The 24,131-nt window shown below is 32.4% G+C and overlaps 2 protein-coding genes across 2 annotated transcripts; one reads left to right on the top strand and one right to left on the bottom strand.

Moving 5' to 3' along the window:
• The first annotated feature begins 10,210 nt into the window (after positions 1-10,210).
• Positions 10,211-12,213, top strand: LOC133700248 (protein SENSITIVE TO PROTON RHIZOTOXICITY 2). Its single transcript, XM_062123799.1, has 2 exons — positions 10,211-11,609; positions 11,900-12,213. Exons 1-2 carry the CDS (start codon positions 10,399-10,401, stop codon positions 11,904-11,906), a joined length of 1,218 nt encoding a protein of 405 aa, XP_061979783.1. The 5' UTR covers positions 10,211-10,398; the 3' UTR covers positions 11,907-12,213.
• A 4,580-nt stretch (positions 12,214-16,793) lies between these two features.
• LOC133699781 (pheophorbide a oxygenase, chloroplastic-like) lies at positions 16,794-22,491 on the bottom strand. The gene is made up of 7 exons (XM_062123240.1): positions 21,853-22,491; positions 21,235-21,470; positions 20,990-21,116; positions 19,929-20,065; positions 19,152-19,311; positions 17,542-17,820; positions 16,794-17,192 (listed from the first exon to the last, which is right to left on the bottom strand). The coding sequence occupies exons 1-7, from the start codon at positions 22,267-22,269 to the stop codon at positions 16,938-16,940; spliced, it is 1,611 nt and encodes a 536-aa protein (XP_061979224.1). The 5' UTR covers positions 22,270-22,491; the 3' UTR covers positions 16,794-16,937.
• Between the last annotated feature and the right edge of the window lie 1,640 nt (positions 22,492-24,131).

The raw sequence follows: 24,131 nt of genomic DNA, 5'->3' as shown, positions 1-24,131 counted from the left end.
TTAAAAAAAATTGGTTTTTTGATTATTTTCAATTTTTTTTATATGGGTTTCTCCTGGTCTCATGACCTAGGTCACAGGGTTTGCTTGTCTTTTTTGAATATAAGGTTTTTTTTCAATTGCTTTATTTGTGTTTGATGTTTCAAGATATTATTCTAATTCATCTATATTTTTTTTGTTTTATACAAATGAACTTTATTTTTAAAAATAAAAAAATAATCATTTTTAAATAATATTGTTGATGTGTTTGGCCTTGAGTGATTTTTTTTAAGGTGTGAGTTTATCTAGTCAATTTTATTTGTGTTTATCTTATAGGTCATAGGTTTTTAGTGTGTGAGTTTATCTTTTATTGATTTAAATAAACAAGTTCAGTAAACACAATCAGGTAAATATTTTATTTTGTGTGATTGAATATCTTGATTTATATTCATCTCTTAATTTTTTTCAATTTTCCTTTTGGTTATTGTTAACGTCTTTTTTTCATTTCTTTACATAGAAGGTTATCGATTTATTTAATTAAATGCTTGTATAGGCTTTTTAATTCATATTTTGAATTTTTTAATGTAAAAAAATTAATTCAAGTAGCATGCATACTCAGAATGTTTTTGGAAAAAAATTTACAACCCACAATGGAGTGAGGGTTAGATAGTTAATTAACAAAAAAATTATTGCTATTTTTTTTTCTAATTCTATCATTCAAATTTAAATTGCTTGTTTTTTTTTTCATATTATTAAATTGGGGTTATATATATATAACTTATTGAACTCAATCAACTCAATGACCCGAGTCTCGAATTTCTTTTACTTATTTGAAAATCCTAGCATTGCCTTAACTTTTCTCTTTTAAAGGTTGAGAAACTTATCCCACCCTAAGGCGTTGTGCCAATCACTAGTATAGATTTACTCAAGTTATATATAAAAAATCACTTTTGGCCTTCAATATTTGGTTCATTGTAATTGGGCTTTCTATTTTTTTTCATTGTGGGTTCCATGGTTTTATCATTATCTCATACCCATGTTGTGGGTTTCATAGGGCAACCATGGTTGGTCTGAGTCAATCTAGTGTGTCATTGTCTCCATACCTTTTAAAAAACATATGTCGTGCATTATGTCACCATTTAAGTATTTGAAAAGTGTTTCAACCACTATAAATTAAATTTTTAACTTTCTAGCATAAAAAAATAAGACAACTTGTGGCTTGACATGAGCCAAAAAAACTAAAAGAGATAAAGAAATTCTTGCAGCTTATGAGGCACTCCACTGTGGATTCAAGCAGTAACTCTTGTGATTTATTTCAAGTTCTCGCAGTTCTTTTCATGCCTTCTCACAATCATAATTGCTTCATTCATGACATTTGTAACACTTTTTTGGATTTTGATCAATTTATGGTGTTGCACCTTAGCTTTTACAGCTTGGGTGGTCATGGACATGAATTAGTGATTCATTATTGTTGTATAAAAAGCATTTACAAAGTGACTAGGCATGAATGATGGTTTATGGTTGGGTTTTGGCCTGTTTCTAGTTTAGTGAGTGGATGTGTCATAATTGTACATTAAACGCATAACCAATTTGCCATGACCTTTACCCTAATCAACTTATTAGGAGAGTGAGAGATTTGTTTTAGGATTTGAGTGTGCGGTTGGTTTATAACTGGTTGGTTAGGTTGATTGTTATCTCATATATCTTCTCCCTCTTTTGATTTGGTAAGGTTATTGTCAGATAAGTTGCTTCTACTTTTCTGGTTTTGTTAGCTTTCAAATTTCTCTTTTTGTTTGTCCTTTCCAACTTACTCATATCAGTCCTATCTGATATTGATTCGGATGTTTATGGTGAGGGAGTCTTGCTTACTATTTTTTTTATCTTTTATCTTTTCTTTTGGAATTGGGTTATCTTAGGTTTCTAAGAGGGCATATAAGCTTTTCTTTTTGGGATGGTTTTTGTTACTAAATAGTTGGCTTGCATATTTTTCTCATTTCTTTCTTTGTTCTTTGTTATGCAAGCTTTTGTGGGATAGTTGGTTTTATGGTTGCTTCGTCTTCTAGGCTGCTTTTTACAGGTCTGTAACTCTAAGCTCTTTAAGTTATTTTTAAAGGGTTGAGGTTGGATGAGAATATAAGATTTGCATACCTCATTTAATTTTTGGGTCCCTATTTTGTTTCTAGGTTTTTGTTTTTTCTCAGTAATTATTGTTGTTTTATCTATGCATTTTGTTTTTTTTTTCAAGTTTCAGTGGTCTATATTGATATGTTTTGATGACAATATAACATCTCCACTGAATGGTAACCTAAAGATTAGGTTAACAAGGAGGATGTTTATAATCCTAAAAACAAGAAACCAGAGGTAACATATTACTATATCTGTAAGATCTTTAACTTATTTTCAACTTTAAGACCCATTTCTCAATATTCAGGTTCTTTTAATGTTTTTATTGGTAACTTACATATTAGTGAGGTTTTATGTTTAAACTTTTTAAAATTCTACAAGTGTCCATTTGAGAATATTAAAAGTTTTTTGGCTTTTTGTGGTTTGTGTTAGGTGGTGATATAAAAGTCTAGAGGAGGTGTTAGTAATAACCATAAATGATGCTTATAATGTTTATGGTACATTGAATGAACTTGAGCTATTCATAGATGTTTAGAGTTCAACAACTAATAATACTTTTTGTACATTTCACATGCTTCTTTAACAAGATCAGCGCGAATGCAAATGTTAAATCTTAAAATGAATGGGATTTCATATAAGAATTAATGTAATGGACCAACTTGCTATATTATATGAAGGTGTCTTTTTCACACTCTATAAATCTGTCCATGAAATGGCCTATGATGCTCTCAAGGAAAAAGGAATAAATGTTGTTCCTTGAAGAATTTATGCTTTAATTAATCTTAACTTTTAAATTTAATATGTCTATATTTGTAAGACTCAATTTCTTTTTATACTCAAAATTTTAATTTAAGACGTGCCGGTAAGAAGATTTATGTAAAGGTATCTTCTGCACCGGTAAGAGGCAAAGTAGATATAAACCAATTCTTTTTTCATGTCTTATCTATTAAAGTTCTTATTTCATGACTAGCTTCTTCTTTCATTGCTTCAGTTTCATGTATGTAACATTGAATTGATTTTAGAAAATCACCTCTAGTTATCTCATCCTAAATTCATAGCAAATTGGTTGAAGAAATATTAAAGCTTTCTCAATTAATGAAATTATAGATGACCACTATTAAAAAAATATTAAAATGACATTGTTTTGAAAAACAATTTAAAAAAATTATCAAGCTCGTTTTTCATTAGGTTATTGGTTGACTCTTCAGGTCAAATTAGATCACATTGAATTAACACCCATTCAGTTTAATTTGAAACTCAGCTTGTGATAAGGGTCAGGTCTACAGTTTATCAAGTTGACCCACTGAGTTAAGTCAAATTTAATAACAATGGAGCTAACTTGAATTGGTTGTTCATACAAAAACAAATAAAGAAAAGGGCAAAGAATTAGAAGAAACTATGACTGTTTTTTTTTATTAGAAGGTTTAATGAATTTTTTTGTTATAAAGAGAAAAACTAGAAATTAAATCTTTTTAATATATAAAAAGAGAGACATTAATGTAAGTTGAAATATAATTCCTTACAAAAGTTTCATAATTTTTTTAGTAAATTTTAAAAATATAGCATTCTCCAATGTCTTTATATCTCACCCGACACAGTAAAAGTTTGAAGATTTAAACTATGTTTGAATGGAGGGAAGCATGAAATAAGGTAGAGCGGGATTGGATTTTTAAAATAATACAAGGAAAGGAAAAGATAGAGTGAGATTTTTATCACTTGGATTTATAAAGAGAGAGAAAAGGAGTTTGTTAGATTGAATTTGAGCTTAAAGAGAACAAGTCCTATAAAAAGTAGGTTTTGAGCTTAAGCTACATATACATTCTAGATCCATGCTTTGACTAAGATATGTTGTAAAATAATTTTTTTTGCCATAAATAATTATCTTTTGTCAGCATATTTTGTTTAGTCAACCTATGAATGAACAATCTAAATAGTAACATTCCACTTCCATAACATTGTTAAGTAAAAAATTTTGGTTTATAAAAAACTATTAGATTTTTTGTTTGTTTATTATGAATAATTAAAGCAAAATGATGGAAATTAATTATGTGTCAGTTTTGATTCCAAACTTCAGTATAAAAAGGGTTGAATGAGAGATATTTTGCACACTTAGCAATATTTTATTTGTTTTATTCTCTATTATTTTCTCATCTTCTTTTGCTTCTAGTTTTGCTTAGTTTTTGTCCTTTTTTTTTTCTATTCTAGAGCTTAGGTTTTTGATCTCTGTTGAGAGATTTGCAGTCATTTCTTTTTTTTAGTTTGTGAACCTTATTTAAAAGTGCAACTAAATAAGGTTGTTGTATTAGAATCCTGAAAAGCTGATTGCAATCATTTTGTTTGCATTAAATAACGAGTAATAAAATTTTAAAGATAAATATTTAATATTTGACAATACCAAATTTTTATATGAATTATATTCTAAGTACTTTAACAAGTAAATGTCATTAAACAATATATATTGCTTCCTTCACATTTATGCTTAAGCACTAAGAATTTATATAATTAATTATTTTTTTAAGCTTGTAAGCATGCTAGTAGCTTTCCTTAAAAAAGTTTTGACTTTTTTATACATGCATGAGTTTTATTTAGAGATCATATTATACACATTGTAATCATTTATAATTTTCTCGATAATTGGTGAAGAATATTAAACCTAAACAATTGTAATTGAGTTTTTTATAACAGAGTTATCTTGAACCTTACCTATGTTTAAGTTAGAAAATGGTAGATAATGCTTAATTACCAACTAACTATAATACAATATTGTTTCTTTTTTTCTTTCTTTTTATAATTGTTGGTCCTTGTTTTTATTCTATGCTTTGAATATCTATATTAAATTTTATCATTCTTTTATGTCTCCAATGTGTTAGTATCTCTACCATTATTCTTTATTCTTTATTTTTTTATAATATTAGAAATTAAAAAAGGACAATGATAATAAACAAGCTATTAGCTATGTAATGTAATTTGTAGCTCTTTTCACCTTTTTGTTTAATGTTGTAATGCAATGTTTTGCTTATAAAACAAAAACCCTTTGTTATGTAATGTAATTTATAGCCTTTTTGGCCTCTCTTTTTTTTGTGTTGTAATGCAATTTATTGCTTAAAAAAACCTTAGCAATGTATAGTTCTTTCGCACACACTAGCTTAAAAGCCTAACCGAATTCATGGTATTAATTTGAATAGGTTGCACAGAATTAAGCTACGTAAAGCTCTATTATGCAAAAACTTGACTCGTTTAATTCGTTTTCGTAAACTCAAGCTCGATTATACTAATTATGACAAAAGGGGTCTTTATATATATACATATATATATATATAACGTAAATTTTAAATAAAATAATATTACAAAACAAAAGGATAATATGTATTTGTACTGTAAAATGAGAAGTGTATGTGTGTGGAGGGGAGGGGAGACACAAAAATATTAAAAACTTTACCATGAATTTCTATAATTAATATTTTTAAAAAGTTTATAAGCATGCTAGTAACATTTTCATAAGAATTTTTCTAAGTATTGGAGATCTATTTTTTAACAGTGGGTGTTAGACCTATTTAGACGCTTAACACAACATGTTATCGTACTTAAATACAATAATGATGTAAGTAATGTATCATATGTAAGTGATGTATCATAAATTTTAAAATCCAAAATATAAAACATAAGCCTTATAACCAAATTCAAGGCTTGAAAAGTTATAGTATTCAATACATTGTAATTAAAAAAAAAAACAAATAACCCCAAAGGACCCTACATCTTCAAGCCAGGTTCCTGGGCCAAATAAACTTTATTCCTAGCTGAGGCAATTCTAATTGGGAAGACATCAACAAAGTCCCAGACTTGGTCATCCGAGAAACTCTTGCTAAAATCAACTTGTATCCCTCTAGGTAGGTTGGAGAAACACAAGTTTGACATGGCCAAGAAGAGCTTGTCATTTATTGTCTTCATTAGAGACACAGACTCCCCATATTCAAACCAAAAAGCTTGAGAGGAGTTCTTTAGGTTTTCTATTCTCACACGGAAGTTATGAACCTTCTTCATGGCTATCTTTATCTCTTTTCTTAAGGTGTTCATTGCCCCTTTAAGCTCAGTTACCTTTCTCAAAGTTAGTCATCCCTCTCTCTAGAAGGTCAATGCAACTGTAAGCCTCCGCCAATTATTGTTTAGTTGACTCTAAGGTATAGGTCTAAGCTCCCATCTGCCCTTGCAGCCTGGAATACTCAGTCCTAAGATAGTCCATTTCAATATCTTAAGCAACCTTTTCTTATCAAAGTCTGTGCACTTCAGACATATCAACACGATACTACTTAATGGCCTCCTCCATGACCCTTCTCTCCTCAGCCCACCTACTCTTGGAAAAGGCACACGTCATGAAGGTCTAAACAACAAAAGAGATAATATAAATTATCTTTCAAAATAGCATAAATAATAATAATAATAATAATAATAATTAGTTATCATACTTGAAAAGCCATATATCCAGTAATGGCCAGATGGCACTGGAAGCTTGGGTCTATCAGTCCTTCCATTTAGAAGGAAAGGTGGGGAGTTTTTTTAATGTCTCCATCATGTTCAACCCACCAAGTCTCAATATGGACCTCCCCTAAAGAATAGTCTTCACTATCCCTTTTTTTCTCACTTAGAATGGAGAAACATATGGGGTTGTTGTCCAACTTGAGATTGGAGAAGATGTCCTCCACCCTAAAGGGTAGAGGAGCTTAATTGGAAGACTCGAGAAACAAGTAAACTGGACTTGTAGGAGTAAGAACACTATATAAAGGGGGGATGATCTCCACATCAGAATCTGAAAGGATAAAGACTCTCCTTCTTTTCCAATAAGAAATGGCCTTTAGAATGATCAAAGTTGGTGATGGTATCCTAAGACCTCCTGATAGAGGAGAGCAAGACCCCCCTCCCATCTGCCTCTTGACAAACCTCATTAGTAGGGAGGTCAGTTACAAGAATGTCTTCAGGAACATCCTTAGCTTGAACTTGGACTTTGGAGATCTCCTCAATGTTTATTTAAATAGAAGACCTAACCCTTTCTCTTTGCTCTAATGGTTGACTTTCTTCAGAAGAGGAGTCGCCAATAAGAGAGGGTGTAGACACGTAACTTGGCATAAATGAGGCAGACCCATTGAATTCGGATCACGATAGTCTCAGGTAAAAACCCTGTAAAAAAACAGTCAAGAAATAAAAGGTATTGAAATAAAAAAAAACATATGAAAGCAAAATTACTTGGAACACCATATAGGCCTTTAGCCATACAACTGATATCATATTCAGTATAAAGGTTGTCCAATCTGTTACAAACCCTTTCCTCCTCTAAAACCAAGAAAGGCTTTTCATTTACACCTGCTGAAGGTGTCCTCCAGTAGTGGGTACAGCCTCAGATTGGGTTATACCCATCTTGAGGTCTGGTTATTGTCCTCCAATAGTATACCTCATTACCTCCACTTTTTTTATCGAGAGGACCTTCCCTTCATGGTACTTTTCATTGGTCCATTTCATCTATTGATGAAAGTGAAAAAAAACTAAGGGATTAAAGGCCCTCATTCAGTGCTACTGATCAAGGTATAACAATGCTTAAATACCTTGATCGTAGGCTCCTCATTCAAAATCCTCAATAATTTTTTAAATAAGGATAAAATGGTCCATCTATTAGGATGAATTTGAGCAGGATTGAGGTTGTAATACCTCAGAAAATCCCTTACAAATCCTTGTAAAGGAAATGAGTATTCAAATAAACATATGGGGGTTATAATGATAATATCACCCCCATCATATTTGCTGGTGACCTGAGAGATACGGTCACCAGGTTCAAGGATAATTATTGTATAATCTCCTAGCTGATTAGCATTAGCCAACGATACATAGTCCCAAGTCATTAAACTCTGTATTTTATCCACAAGAGTCTTAGGCAATCTTAGTTGTCTCATTACGCTTGAAACCTCATGGGGAATATCATCATTTCTTCTTCTAGCAGAAGAAGGTTAGGCACCATCCCTCTCAGATCTAGGGCCAATTCTTATGGCTAGAGATTTGCGACGAGTGGTTTCAGTTTCAAAGCTTAAATTGAAATCACCTTCAGGAGACATGTTTCCTTTTCCTTTTCTAGAAGTCATGATAGTAAAAGGAAGAAAAAATTGAAGAAGGTTTTATGAAATCACAAGGAAAGAAAATCTAGTTTAACTAGACAATGAATTCCTCTCTACTGTCAAATTGCTCTCTTTTTATAAAATATTAGGAATTTTTAATTCAAAAAATACTAGAATGCAAGACATATAACACCTCATCTATAACCCTAGGAAGGTCAAAAACCTAAAATATTTATTGCACGCCGTCAAGTGTTATTTCCAAAAACCTTTTTCTTTTCTCTAGAAATATTTTTAGGCCTACAATGCCTCATTGTCTCTTCTCAAAAGGCGACAAGACATCTACTGCCCAATTGTCTCCCTCAAAATCTCTTAAGCCTCTAATGCAATTACACATTAAAGGTTTGAGGGAAACTGATGAGTTAACTTTTTGGTTAAGATTTTTATAAAAATTTTAATCATCTTGAATAAAATGGGTCTAGGGAACATGTCAGACTCAAAGTACTTAGCCTTGGCAGTCAGTCAAGCCTAGAGTAATGTGGGTCAGACAAACATGTCAGACCTAAAGAACTTAAGCTTGGTAGTTAGCCACACCCAAGGTAACATGGGCAATCAGCCAAGCCTAATATAACGTGGGTCTTGCGAGCATGTCAAACCCAAATAACTTGGTAATGTCTAAGTGTTAAGACTATATGTCTGATTATGGACGATCCTCTACAATCAATGTATAAAAGACATGTTAAACCGTCATGTGTATACTCATAGGTCTATACAAGGTCTCTTAAGGGACCTGCCATACTTAATATCTCATTAATAATATGTAAGAGAAATTTATATCCCATTAATATCACTAAAAGTAAAGGGTTTTTCAATCCTTCCCTTCTCTAAAAAGACAAGGTTCAGGGGGTATAAATACCCTTAGAACCATCCAGGTAAAATTTCAGAACTTTTTAATCTCTTAAGATAAAGATATATAAATTTCAGAGCATTAGCAACTTAAAACTCAAGAGTAAACATTATTGTTCCTTGAATTTAAAACTCTTTTAAATTATTTACTACCCTAAGTCATTTAATACATTTTCCATAAATATATTGACTTTATTATCAGAGGGTCTTTAAATTTCCTAATTAGAACTATTTTTGCAAGCACTCAAACTTCTATCATAAGCCTCGAGTTCCTTAGATTAAAATTAAATTCAAATACTTGGACATATTGATTAATCTTTATCCTAAACATTAAATAATTTTTTATTTATATATCTTGGATTTTAAGATATCATCAAAAATTTAGTTCATTTTATATATATATATATATATATATATATATATATATAGAGAGAGAGAGAGAGAGAGAGAGAGAGAGAGAGAGAGGAGGAGGAGGCTAAAGTACACACCAAGTAGTTAACCGCGTGAAATGGAATGACAGAAACAAATGTCTCGATCTAGTAGCTTGCTTATTGTATTCATGGCTGTAATTAAAAAACAACCAGCATAAAATAAAAATTGCAAACCTTATTTTCGAGTGCATGGTTAAAGGGAGACAAAATGCGGCCACTTGCGTTGCTAGCTAATTAAGAGGTGGTTTTGCCCAGCTAATATATGTTGTTAATTACTACTAAATTTTCATTTGCCCGTGGGATGGGATAACGTTAGATGGCACAAAGTTATGAAAGAGAGTTGCTCTAGCTAGCTAGCTATCTAGTGAAGATAATTATGCGCTCACACCCCATTAATTTTAATTTGAACATGTCAACTCATGCGTGAAGGTTGACGCCAAGACTTTTTTAATCGGTTAATTTAGTCTTTGGAAAAAAAAATGATAATGAGATAACGCAATCTAATATGATAACTAGTATAGCAAAGAAATCGAATGTCAACATGTAAGAGATATATATAATAGAAAGTTCATATTCGAAGTAAGTGAGTTCTACATCACTACTATATTTTAATACAAATTACAAGCCAACTTCTCTTAACCTCTTTCTTAGGTTGTCTCAATGTGAGAGTGGTAAGATATGAGGGAGGTCTTACGTGGGGATGAATCTAATGCTCACATTGACTTGCAGCTTAATTAGCCCTTTGTCTTTATATAATCCCTGTTGTTCAATAACAAACATTTTCCTAAAGGGATCCATGATCCAATCTAGAAAGGTTAGATACTAGAGGTAGATAGGTGAAGAAAAGCAATTAGGTTTTCTTGAAAATGATTTCAGGGGACTCTTCTTGCTTCCCTAGTGCCTCCTCACAAGGCTTGCATATGTATCAAGCTGTGACAGAAGATGTCGTTTCTTCAACTCTTGAAGCAAGTTCCAGCTCAGAGGCTCATTCAAATTCTCTTCTCTACAATCTCTCCCTTCTCAAAGACAAGGTCCATCAAGTGGAGTCGTTGATCAGCATCCTTATCGCACCTGATCATAGCCAGCCTAATGATAAGTCAACTTCGGTAGCTTTAGCCAACATGAGCACCATGATTCAAGAAATAATTGTCGCTGCATCTTCAGTGATGTTCACGTGCCAACAGATGGGTATTGGTAAAGATATTTCAGGCAACAATATCAACACAAATGACTTGCACCAGCCGCGTGGCCGCAAGGTTGAAGAAAGTTCCTTGTTATCACAACCAAATTTTGGTGGCAACCATGCTGGTAACATCGGCCAAGAAAGAGGGCAAAGCTTCTTCTCTCCCGAATCTTTTGACTGGTGCAGTGATAACTATAATGACAACTGTAATACTAATGAGAATATTCGAGGAATCCATGTTACCAGCAATAATAGGGTTGATATTAGGAGAGAAATATTGTCTCAAGGGGGTGAAGGTATTTTACAAGGGCAATCACCAAAGAATTATGATATCATCGAATTGGATGCAGCCGATTTATTAGCCAAGTATACTCATTATTGCCAAGTATGTGGCAAAGGGTTCAAGCGTGATGCTAATTTGAGGATGCATATGAGAGCCCATGGTGATGAATACAAGACTACTGCAGCTTTGAGCAATCCGATGAAGAACAACCCAACTGCAACGCCAGAAAATAAAGAAGCTGCAATGAAATTGCCTAGAAAATATTCGTGTCCACATGAAGGGTGTAGGTGGAACAGGAAACACGCCAAGTTCCAGCCACTGAAATCCATGATTTGTGTAAAAAATCATTACAAGAGGAGCCATTGCCCCAAGATGTATGTTTGCAAGCGTTGCAATAGGAAGCAATTCTCGGTGCTGTCTGATCTACGGACTCATGAGAAGCACTGTGGGGATCTCAAGTGGCTATGCTCATGTGGTACAACATTTTCAAGGAAGGATAAGCTTATGGGTCATGTTGCCTTGTTCTTTGGGCACACTCCAGCTATAAGTGGTTTGACAAGGCCTACAAAATTCGAGAACCAGGCAATGCAAATGCATCTAGATCATGATAGGTAAGTAATATATAGGCTTTTCTTAATTTCTTCTGGTTATACATTACCTTAATTACGTACGTAATATACAATAAGAGATTAATAAACACACCTTTCTTGTATCATGGCTAGCTATATAAACACATTTTATTCAAGAAACAACATGTATTTAGTACTGTACGTGTTCGTATTCATGTTTTAATTAGATTTTTCGTGCCATGTATTTATGGAGAGTACTGCTAGACTTCACATGTTTTTGTCTTGCCAAGGTGATAATCATCTTTTATTTATGTACACTTGCTATATTTTAGGGGATGATGAAGCAACTATATGCATGGAACCCTGCTCCTTTGTGGGAATTCATGTCCTTCAGAAAATGGCCTTGTAATTTCTTAGACATGCGTGATTCGGCGTGGGAGATCAAGAGTTGCGATTGATGTCTAGCTCATATTGTATATCCATATATGACGGTACGGTACTGTTAGCTTTGAATTATTATTTTTCTTTTTTTGGAGAATCAATGTTAATTGTTCGTGTTCATGTAAATGAGTTTACATGGTGTGATGAACAATGTAGAATATATCAGCATGTCCTTTGAAAACACAGGAACTAGTCTAATGATTAACGATTGTGTACTCAATACTTTATATACATATCCACTACAAAAACAACTGTTTTTTGTGACTAATTTTTTGGTCGCCATAAACACTGTTTCTACCACCCCCCCGGGAGCACCCACAGAGTCTGGACATGAACGTGATCTGGTGACCTAGGCTTTTGAATCGGTGCTTGTTTTCATGGTTTGAGCTGCTTTTTAAGGTATTTTTATTGAAAACATATTAAATTATGATTATAATGTATTAATGTAAAATTTTTTTAAAAAAACAAACATCTTCTACTATATTATCAAACACACCAGTTACATGAACTTACTTTTTTACTCACCTATCCAAAGAGATTAGCAGTTCCTGCAATAAATGTGCTCACACATTTAGAACCACTCTTTGACTTTTAAGTTGTGTATGTTTTTTTTTTAGTGTTTTTGGATAATTTTAATGGGTTGATATTAAAAATAAATTTTAAAAATTAAAAATAAAATATTATTTTAATACATTTCTAAACAAAATATAATTTAAAAAATAATTACTATCATAATATCAAAAAATCCTACTTTAATCTTACGAGAGTCTTGCACTCCTATATACCCACAAGAATCAGAGAGAGATCGTTAACTCAAGGTTCACTAAAAATTCTACATTTACGCATGGGTTAAAATGCATAATGATTCATAGGAAATCATCCATCCTGTACTATTTTAGCCCAAGTATATTTAACTTCGAAGTTCTAAGGAGGGGATATGATACATTATGCTATATCCACAGGTGCACAGTAAACTTCCTTTTATCTTGCATGTTCCTCCATCCCCATTATTAACATAGCATCTCCACTTCTGTGGTTAAAGGCTGGAAGCAGAATCTTTTATGGTAATTTTTTGTTTTTCATGCTTTATGTGGAATCTTTAGCTTAACTAAAATGATATCATTTTTAATCACGCTGCCTTAAATTTCAAATTTATTTCTTCATGGTATTAAGGTATTATTTTATTGCTGAGACTTGATATTAACTTTTTGAAGCTTAATATAGAGAATGTTCGGTAGAGAGAAGTTGATTTCTTATGTGTTTTTTATTTCTTTAATTGTTGCGCTCTCAAGTTTTATGTAGCAGCTTTTGTGTTTTTTTTTTTCTATTTCTTATTTTCCTTTCCTCTACTTGTTTATCTAATGTAAATTAAGCTATTATTTTCGTAGCTATTTTCTTGATAAAACTTTCGACTATATATATGTTTTATCGAGTATATATTAAGGAATTTCCAATCAAATACCATGGATTCATCGAGTATATATTAAGGAATTAACGAACAGGCCAGGTTAGCTACCATGGATTGTGATTACAATTGTAAGTGCCAACCTTTACTTATAAAAATCGTTGTCCTTTGCGCATATCATAGAATCGATAAGTTAAAAAAGGCATGGAAACAAAATATAACCATTTTTTCACTACTAGTATAAGGAAATAACAAAATGTTATTTGGAATGCAGCAAAACTATTAATAAAGAAATGATGAACTAAGTAATTAAGTACCTTCTCTTTCATTGATCGCCAATAGAAAACGACTAACATGTCATTTGCAGGTTCATTAATGATCATATGGATCACATCAAAATGATTCACTACTCAATAATAGGTTTTTTTTAGTATATTCTTTCAAGTAAAAAAAAAATTAGACTTAAACTTGTAAAAATCCTTTGGTATTATCTTATACTTAATTTTATTAATTTAATTAAATAAAATAATGGTGGCTAGAGGTCATTAGGCTCTTGTTGAGTTTGTTTTGAATTATGAGTTTAAGTGAGAAAAGAAATACATATGTAATTAGTCCATATAAAAATCTAAAGTTATCATATTTTTGTGTAATGTTTATTTGTTAATGCTTCCATTCTCTACACTTTTATAGTTAGAGAGATGAGAAAAACTGTGAGTCTTAGATTTCTTTGAAATTTGGGTGAAAGTAATATTGTATGATACCTTGTAATCTTTTACTTTTTAAAAGTGAATTTCTCTTATCGTATCTCTTATGAAGTAAGCCTAAGTTGTCGAACCATGTGAGTTTTGTGTGTACTCTTATGTGATTGATTATGCTTGCTTTTTTATATTTCTTTACTTGCTAATTGGTTTGGAGTTTTATGGTTGTTTCTGCTACAAACTAGTATCATAGTTTACTTGGTTATAAGTTGGTTCTCGTAATGGCAACAAAAGTAATGCTAGGGGTACTGAAGTTTGATGAAAAGAAGGTTACTAGTAGAAACGACTTTAATATGTGGTGTATTAAGATGTGCACCTTATTAGTTTAATAAGGTTTGTTTAAGGCATTAAAAAGTATAGACAGTCTGCCCGAGAGGATGGATGAAAAGGAGAAAGAAGATCTCATGAAATGAACACATAATGTTATTCTGGATTATGGAAAAAATTGGAAACTCTTGACATGATCAAATCCCTAAGAAACCAATTGTATCTAAAGCATTAGTTGTATACTCTTCAAATAAAAGGAAGTATGCCCATTAAAAACCATAGAATTCAATATAGTAATTTTCTATTTGTAAAATGTTAACGTTAAGGTTGTAGATAAGGACCTGGCTTTGATTTTATTATGTTTGTTACCTTATCTTATGATTATTTTGTTGATACTTTATTGTATGGAAGGGATGGTCTTAGTTCGGAAGATTTAAAAGCTTATTTAAACTCTAGGAAGTTGAAAAGGCGAATATTAAAGAGTAATAATGATGATCATGCAGATAGCTTGATTGTGAGAGGTAGAACAAATAACAAGGGTTCAGGTAGTGAAGATAAGTCTAAATCAAAATCTAAGTCTATAAAAATTAAATTTTTTGAATGTCATAAAGTAAGGTACTTTAAAAACAATTATAATAACCGAAAAGATAATGGAAAGGAGGAAACTTATGATGCTACAAATATTACTAGTGAAAGAGGAATTTCTAATGATGCTAAAAGTGTTCTAAATGTGTTTGTTGATAGTGAATTCTTGATTCAACTTGTAACTAAAAGAGTTGGAAAAGGTTATAGAGTTTCACTGTTCATATAAAAAGTGAAACTCTTCTTTTTCTTTTTTCCATTTCTCTTCTCTCTTTTTTCTTTCAATTTTATTTTTTTTTTAATTTCATCCTTAAACTTTTTTAACAATCATTTGGCTTGTCTTTAGATCAACCAAGTTGATTGGATTATGTCAAGGCAATTCTCATATGATTTAATTTTAAATTTGAGCTAGGCAAGGAGTCAGTTTAAGAGGTTTTTTCTGTCAATTTCATCTTCTTCTATTTTTTTTCGATTCTATCTTTAGATTATTTTTTTTTTTTTTACCTATTGGTTTGGATTGGCCCAATTGATTGGGTCAATTTGAGGCAACTCCCACACTATTTAATTTTAAACATGGATCAGGCAAGAAGTTGGATTAAAAGGTTTTTTTTATCAATTTCATGATTAATTTTTTTCCTAATTTCATCCTCAATTTTTTTTTATTGATTGGTTAATTGTTTTTAAACTGATCAAATCAACTAAATCATGTCAAATTAAGTTTTATATAGTTTAATTTTAAACTCAAATTAAATAAAAAATCAGATTAGACAGTTTTAAGTTTGATCTTTAAACTAAACTTAATAACAATACGGACTTTTGAAAGCTTTAAGTCCGAGTAATTGAGATTTTCATTGAAGTACATAAACACAAAGCGAGAACCAGTCTACCCTGTAATTGTTAAGCATGGAATTTGATCCATCTTTCTTTAGCTTATGTGTCCATCTGCTTACAAGCTGCTAACATCTTAGGGCAACAAACCCAAACAACGTATCAAGTTTCACCATAATGGCAGCAAGTTCATTTATTATCCCACATGCTACAAGTTCTAGTGGACCGCCTTTATGTGTGATTTTGGGTGTCAGGTAAGCAAGCAACCCCATAGTAACCGGTGAAATAGAAAGACTAGTAGGGCAACTTTTGTATCAGACGCTCAACAGAACGCACATTTAAAGCAGTGAGACAATGAGCTGAAATTGGTGATGTTCAAACTTGAATAGCTTCTAACCTTCATTCTGACACCTTTCAGAAAAAGAATATGACTACCGAGTGATATCTAATTGTAGCGGCATTCCTCGGTTTCAATGATTCACAAAAAATGATATCAAGCAAGATCATTTGCTACAGATTAAGGATACATCACAGAGCAGAATTGCTAAATAATAACTAGAAAATACCTTTTTACTTAACCCCTTGGCAGCCGAATTCATATCAGTCCAATATTTTAATACCTACCTGTCTTAAACACTCCACCGGCCTCATTGTGGCTGTCAAATTTGTGTTGTTGCAGATAACTACTAGAAAACTCAAAGGTATTGATTCGGTTTTCGTAACCACGGGGTTCCAATGTACGAGATCTCTTGTGGCAATGAGGCCCTATCAGTCAATATTACAATCAGTTCTTTTTACTCGTATTCATGCGGGTTCTCGTTCAAATCTTGAGATAATATCAAAGAAAAATTGTTAAATTCCTGTGTGTTCCACTGATGTCGAAAAAAAGAGTAGCATCGACATTGTACGTGCTTTTTATGGAAGCAAACACATTTTGACATACAATTCCAGAACTTTCGCATCTGTGTGCAAAGTTTCTACACAGCTTTATATATAATTCCTCCATTGCAGTAAAAATAGTTGCAACCCATCAAAACTTTACAAAACCTATATTTCAGCATGTACCAAGTCACAAAAATTATCTTCTCTCTAATCAATCTCAGCATGTACATAATCAACAAACACAAAATTCTTTTCAAGTTGATTCAAAGCATAAGCCGAGCCGGCACTGGCAAGTGCAAGGGCAGCCAAAACAACTCGAAGTTGAACATCCGAAGGAATTCCAACCGTTGCACAGAAAGCAATGGTTGCACCTATTAAAAACTTTTGCAGTGTCTGGAATGATGTATAAGCCTTTTTACACGATGAGCACTTTTTTGTGTGTTGTTCAAATCTATCCAACATCTGCATGATCAAATAGGAGAAGAAAACTACGAGTATCAGGAATACAATCAGTCTTCTTAAATTTTGTAACCTATACTCATTTCTTCAAAGAAGTCAACAGTTTGGTGAAAAGCACCACTTGTGTTAACATTCCAACTATAGGAGAGTAAGGTAAGTTTCCAAGTAAGAATTCATTATTGTATCACTGCCATCTCACTAACATTGTTACGTTGATGCTGTCAATTTCAGTGAAATTCCACTTCATGTGCATTGCTTTTGTAGTTCATAATACAAAATTATTTGTCCTAACAAGTCAGAACAGCTCCTGCAAAGGATAGGAAAATGAGAAAGGAGGATGCGGGTTTCATACCTCACGTTTTGATAAAACTGCTGATGGCAAAGGTTGTTTGTCAGTGAGCCCAAACCACTCAGGTTTGCTGTTGCCATGTCGCCTCAGCCAACTACGAAATGCCAAAACAAACCGATCTGCTTGAGTGGGTGTGAATGTGAGTTTTGTGTACTGCTTATTAATATCAGCAGAACCTCCCATGGATTGTGAAAGAAATGTCTTCTCTTGACCCTGAAGGACGATCATGTCTCCATCATATACCTTATTTGAAGTCCAATGCTCATGCCATCTTGGAATCACCTGACACAAACTCAATTTGATATCAATTATTTGAAGCTGATGATGAGGATGACACCCTTTTGGGACAAATATAAATTGTGAAATGCAATAACATTCAAGATTGCCAATAGGATTGACAAAGAACATATTCAAGTAGAAAGCAAACCTATTTTGGTGAAAAAATGCTCATCCATAATAAGCAATGATCTAAGTATGACAAATGTTGCAGCACATATAGACAAGTCATAACTTAGGAATGACCCATCCCTTCATGTATTTTCTCATTCGAGTATCAAAAGTCAAATGGTCCAAGCCACTGAAATTCTGAGATGGAGCGAACTCCACTGTACAATGAAAGCCACTGTATTTTTGTGAATTTGAATTCCACTGCCAACATATAATAAAGCCTGTTGTCAGCAGAATGCAATTGATCTCCAACCAATCACGATTCTGCAACCAGAGAACTTATCTCCTGTTCTCTAGTCTTTATCATACCATTTACAATAGAAGTTTTTTTTTTCCTTCTTTTAATTCACAACAGAAGTCTTGAAACTGCTCCAAAACAAAGACTGATGTTACTGATTAACTTGAACAAACGCATGGGAAACATTGACATTTTTTTTCCATGGGTTAGAGTAGCCATGCTTCAATAGCTTATAATTTGTTACTAAGGCCCATCAGCATAGGACATGACATTCTATCTCTACATAATAACACATTTCAACAAAATGGCATTCCATATCAGACAGGATAGAATCAACTAGTACAATCATAACATAGGATATGAAGCACCAAAACACAAAGGAATCTGAAATGATGAAAACTACAATTATAACTGCACAATTGAACAATCTGCGATTTAAATCACAATTTTACAAACATGGACAAAATGCCAACTAACAAATTGCAAGGGCATATTTATAATTCCAAATGTAGCGATATGATGGATGAAAAACTTGTGGCTGGTTTTAAACAGCCAATATGTGTAATTGTAAATATCAATATCATAATCTCTTTTAGATGTGGAAAAGCATTGGAGAGAAAATACAAAAATTGGCATCAGATTGAACCTCCTATTTTGTAATAATCTGTCAGATAATGTAGGTCATTTCATCAAATAAAAGTTCGAAGGGAGTTAACATGATTGTTGTTACACTAGATCACAAAGACAATTTACACTCTCAGTAAGATGAGAAAACATAAAATATAAACTTATAAGAGGTAGAAAGCAGTATATGCATGATAGAAAGATAGGGCTATATCATGGTAAAATTACTGGAAAGAACTAAACATCAATGTACTTGCCACAAGATAAAGAACACATAAGAAGCACAATCAAAAAGTTTTTTTACCTGCCACCATGCAGGCCCGGGCATTGTGAACTGGAAGAAGTTTCGAGCACTGCAAACAATTGAACGGGTCTTCCCAGGTGCCATTGGCACATTGAAGGAACAAATCCATATTATCCATTTCTGATCACCAACGATGGGAAGTTTTGTGTCTATCTCCACTCTGGAAAGAAACAGGCATCTCTAAGTTCTATATCAACAGTTCCTTGGAGAGGAATGACAGATTAAAAGAGTTCTAGACAATTCAGGACAAGAAAGAACACTTAATTTCTATCTTTGAACAAGCAGTTGACGTCAGAATAACCAATTCCACTATGCACTTTTCATTTGTTATTCATCAATTACAAGCAGTTGAATAAAGCAGAACATATTGAAGCACATTTAGCTACATACTCCAAAATATAAGCTTCTCTGGATAGCATTGAAGCATGGACATTGCCAAAGCTTCCATGATCAGAAACATAAGCTGATGTGAGGAGCTGCATTCACCATACAAAAGCCCGCACCAAAGTATACACACAACAAATGGAAGGAATCTTTACCAGACCTCAAGTAATGAAATGAGGAGGTTCTTGAAGCATAAACTCCAGATATTCTTAATGAAAAATTAAATTTGAGTTACTTATAATTTTTAGATTAAAACAGGAAATCTACTGAAGGTCTCCTAATAACAAACAATAGAGCACAGAAGTGAACATTTTGTCAAAATGAAACCTTTGAAGCAAGTGACAAAAAGGTTCGTTAAACACGTTTACAATTCTTTCTCCTGATTGTACTCACTTATTCACATAGTAACAAGGTGCAACAAACTCAGCAGTGATCCTTGGGTTCCCATCATTGGCTCCAGCAAAGCCCCAGGGGCCACTAGACTCCAACTTAAATTCCAAAGGCTTGGCTCTATCTCTCCTTCCTGTAACCTGTGGATTCATTTATACCAATAAGTATTACAATAAGGGCAAAAGTTTTCAAGCACTAATATATACCAGAACCCCGAAAATGAAATTTCCCATGTTAAACAATGCATTGGAGATTAGAGCAGCAGAAAGTGCAATATATACTTGCGAATCTTAGAGTTCATACTACCAGAATTGCTAGTAAGAAAAGCTGAATATGGTTCAGCATATAAACAAATTGCCAACAACATGGACAAATTTCACTGACAGATCTGCAGTAGGATATATGACAACATTGCCCCAGGCATAAATTGCATGGAAACATTTAGTTTTCTCCTTGTAAATAGACAAGACTTACGCGCAGTCAGGTTTTCAAGTTGAAAAGGATAGAAGAAAGCACTGCTTTTTCAGCAGGAACAAAGAGAAGCATCCTACAATTACCAATCTGACCCCGGCCAAACCTTTATCAGTCTTTCACAAATAGCATTCTTAACACATCAGAAACTAGTGCATTCTTGACACATCAGAAACTAGTTTGCATAAAATGATCCAGATTCCAGAATCAGCACGAAAATCACGACTCTTCTTCTTTTGTTCAAGAATGACTACTCCCAATGATATTTAGTAATCATTCAAGAGAACTAAGTTGATCCTCGTCAAGAAATGATAAGTAAAGATACATTAATGTTTCGACACAGCAATATTAATACACATATGGTAACTACTGTGAATTGATGTCTTTTATATGTGTAAGAAAACTGCTTTAACCCACCGAAAAATTATATAAATGACAGTGATTCCTGGCATTGAAGACTGCCCTTGATTAAACTTAGTGACATTGAGACTCGGCATTACCTAAACTATGTGGTGAATTCTTCAAATTGTATGAATTTATTGAGAATTAAAAGGACAAATCTTCAAACAAGATGATTAGACACATCTTCATACCTTGTGGTGCGCAAAGTCAATGTGTGAAGGATCAGAAACATTCTCCATGAGGGTATCATAACCATAGAACAAATCACGCTGAATTGTCACCGTTGAGAACTCAGGTTTATTGAAGTCATCAGGTAACCTAAACAATCACCGTAAAAACAAGTAGTCATTATTAACTGCATGCCATTGTCAAATTAGGTAGCTCGATCATTACATAAAATCTAAATCAAACATAGAAACAAGAAAGGATCGATCACATGGGAGGCTTGGTGGCTTGAGCTCTTTCCCAACCATTCTCATCTGGCCAAACAAAGAGCAGACCTTGGGACACCATTGTAGGAAATCTGGTAGCACAAGCTCTTGGAGACTTGACTGCACGAGCTTCAGGGCCTTCAGGTAAAGCCTGAGGGATTCGTGTGCAAGACCCACACCCATCAAATGACCATCCATGGTATGAACATTGCAGGTGCCCATTTTCATCGATCCTTCCTTCCTACCAGATCAAAGTGAACATACTTTTCAGTTTTAGTTCCGAAGACAACATAGAAAAACAAAAAAAGCAAACACAACTTTCAAATATTTATCTCTAAGATTCTAACTCAAGTAGAACCCAATCAAACAATCTTAGCACTCAAATTTAGCATTTTGCGCAAACAAGAAGGCACGGTTAGCTTTGAAACATGAATCAATCTCAAGGAAATGGAACCTGATCCAAGTATCTCACTCAAGTAAGATCCTTTCCCGATTCCAATAAACCACGGAAGGGACCTAATCATGGTGTAGCTTCCAAATTCTCCATATCATGAACTACGCAAACGGAGAACAACTCTAATTGTACTAAGGGGGAAAAAAGGAGCATCGATTTGCAAACTTACAGATAAAGGGGCAAGTCTGTGAGGACATTTATCATCAAAAGCAACCCATTCCTGATTAGCCTTATCAAACCAGAGAACCAAGTCACGACCCAGAAGCTGAAATGGGGTTGGCAAGAGAGGGTCCAAATCCTCAAGTAAAGAAACAGGGTACCAATGGTCCCTCCAAGTGAATTTAGAATCAAAAACCTCCTCTCCACTCTCATCATCAACCCCATACTCTTCTTCTTCTTCTTCTTCTTTTCGTACAGATGGTGGTGACTGTGAGGGAGGTGCCGCTACATGTAAAGGAGAGATCTTTCGAACTCTTGTAATTGGTTGTTTTGTGTTAAAGGTTTTGGTGAGTAAAAAAGGGGAGGCTTTGGGATTAGTTTGTGTTAAAGATTTGGAGATGCAAGTGGTAGATAGAAGTAGAGCCATTTTTAATGATATTTATCTCTTTAGTTTATTACAGTTCAGAGCCTTCTTTATTCAACTTGAGCCTCTCTTGTGTTTCTAGACAATATAAATTAAGACAAAACAAGATGTGTTTGCGTGCAAGTTTGTTAATGTGGACTCAAAGGCGTCTTCCCTACCGGTTTCTGGACTTCAAATCTGAAAGTGATCGATAGCTTTGCAGAGTTTTTTTCTCTCTTTTTTTTTTTCAAAGTAGCACATTACACGAATTTAATTAGAAAAATAGCACAATTCACTTGGGCTATAGCAACGTAAGTGAGGTATGGGTATATGTTTGTTTTTATTTTTATGTTTTAAAAGTATTTTAAAAAGAATTTAAAATTTTTTATTTTAAATTAATTTTTTTATATTACTATATTGATATTAAAAATAATTTTTAAAAAATAAAAAATATATTATTTTAATATTTTTCCAAGTAAAAAATACTTTGAAAAGTAATTATATAATTTCAAGCTGTCCAGAAATATGGTTTTTTTAATATTTTTTATTCAAATATATTTTAAAATAATATTTTTTATTTTTAAAAAATACATTAAAACAATATAAAAATTTTAAAAAAATCAAATTTTAACAAAATACAAGTTGAACAAGGAGCCAAGCTCCCCTTTATTTAACCTTTTTTTAATTATGATATTTTTATTTTTATTATGCTACTATCGTATTTACATGCAACGTGTTAAATTATACTATTTTTCTAATTAAATTTTTAACTTTGCTATTTTCTCTATTTCTTATTTCTAAGAAAAATCTCCAGCTTCGAATGATGAGAAGAAAGAGGCAAAGACCAAACCATTAATTAGTTGTTTTTTTTTTTTTTGTCTTTATTTCAACTCTATGATAGTTTCAGGAATCACGAGTTCAATTCCTTCACATTGTTTTTCAAAGACACCCATGTGTGGTCAATAGTCTTAAGACCAGAGGGACCTGTATAAAAGGAATCATAAACTTTGGGGACTATTAAAATCCTATATAAGAGATCTCTAAATGTTTTTAAAATTTTTAGCTCCCCGTGTCAACCTCAGGCCTTCCCTACCATTTAATTATTGATCTGAGACATATAAAAAGATGGAGACAATTTGAGTAGAAAAGACATGCACGTCTTTCCTGTTTTAAAAAGACAAAATTAATTTTAAAATAATTATAGAAAAAGATTTATTTTTATATTTTTATTTATTCTAATTAAATATTTTTTTATTTATTTTATTCAGGGATAATAATTTGACACAGCCTAAAAAAATCATTGCAATCATAGATCTTCATCGTTTCATGTTTATTACAAATTTACAATGCACTACACTTGACAAGATTAATTGATTATGGAGCACACAGAGAATATAGTAATGAAAGTTTTTTTTTTCAAGCTTATTTTCAAAACCTATTCTTATTTAATTTCATAACTGTTAAAATAAATATTTAAAATAATTTCAGTAATTTAATTCTAGAGCAAGCAACCACACAGATTATATATATATATATATATATATCCTCTTATTTATTTGACATGGCCACGATTTACTTTATCAACAACATGGTTTTTCAATAAAAACTTAAAGCAATTAAAATACAAATTTATAAGAACTAAAAAAAAAATATTTCTTCATACAAAAACTTATCATAAACTATGGGGTAATTTTCGACCAAAATAAAATAATGTCTCAATTATTTTTATATGACTGTATGGAAAATAAAAGAATAAATAATTCAAGTTTTATATATAATTATTCATAAAGTAATTGCTAAATATTATCATAAAAGAAATCTATGACATAATTGGGTATTTTTAAAATTTCATTCCAATAATTTTATTGAAGAAGAATCTTATTAAA

This window comes from Populus nigra, chromosome 7, assembly GCF_951802175.1.
Source record: "Populus nigra chromosome 7, ddPopNigr1.1, whole genome shotgun sequence".
In the NCBI taxonomy this organism is placed as follows: domain Eukaryota; kingdom Viridiplantae; phylum Streptophyta; class Magnoliopsida; order Malpighiales; family Salicaceae; genus Populus; species Populus nigra.
Note: the sequence above shows the minus strand (reverse complement) of the source record. Positions and strands in the feature narration are given on the sequence as shown.

What these genes read in the sequence shown, in the direction of transcription:
- LOC133700248 (XM_062123799.1), top strand. Translation starts at nt 10,399, where the DNA reads ATGATTTCAGGGGACTCTTCTTGCTTCCCTAGTGCCTCCTCACAAGGC.
- LOC133699781 (XM_062123240.1), bottom strand. Translation starts at nt 22,269, where the DNA reads ATGGCTCTACTTCTATCTACCACTTGCATCTCCAAATCTTTAACACAA. An exon ending in ACAGACTTGCCCCTTTATCT is followed by an intron (nt 21,471 to 21,852) that starts GTAAGTTTGCAA and finishes TTGATCTGGTAG; the next exon opens with GAAGGAAGGATCGATGAAAA. An exon ending in CAAGCCACCAAGCCTCCCAT is followed by an intron (nt 21,117 to 21,234) that starts GTGATCGATCCT and finishes GTGATTGTTTAG; the next exon opens with GTTACCTGATGACTTCAATA.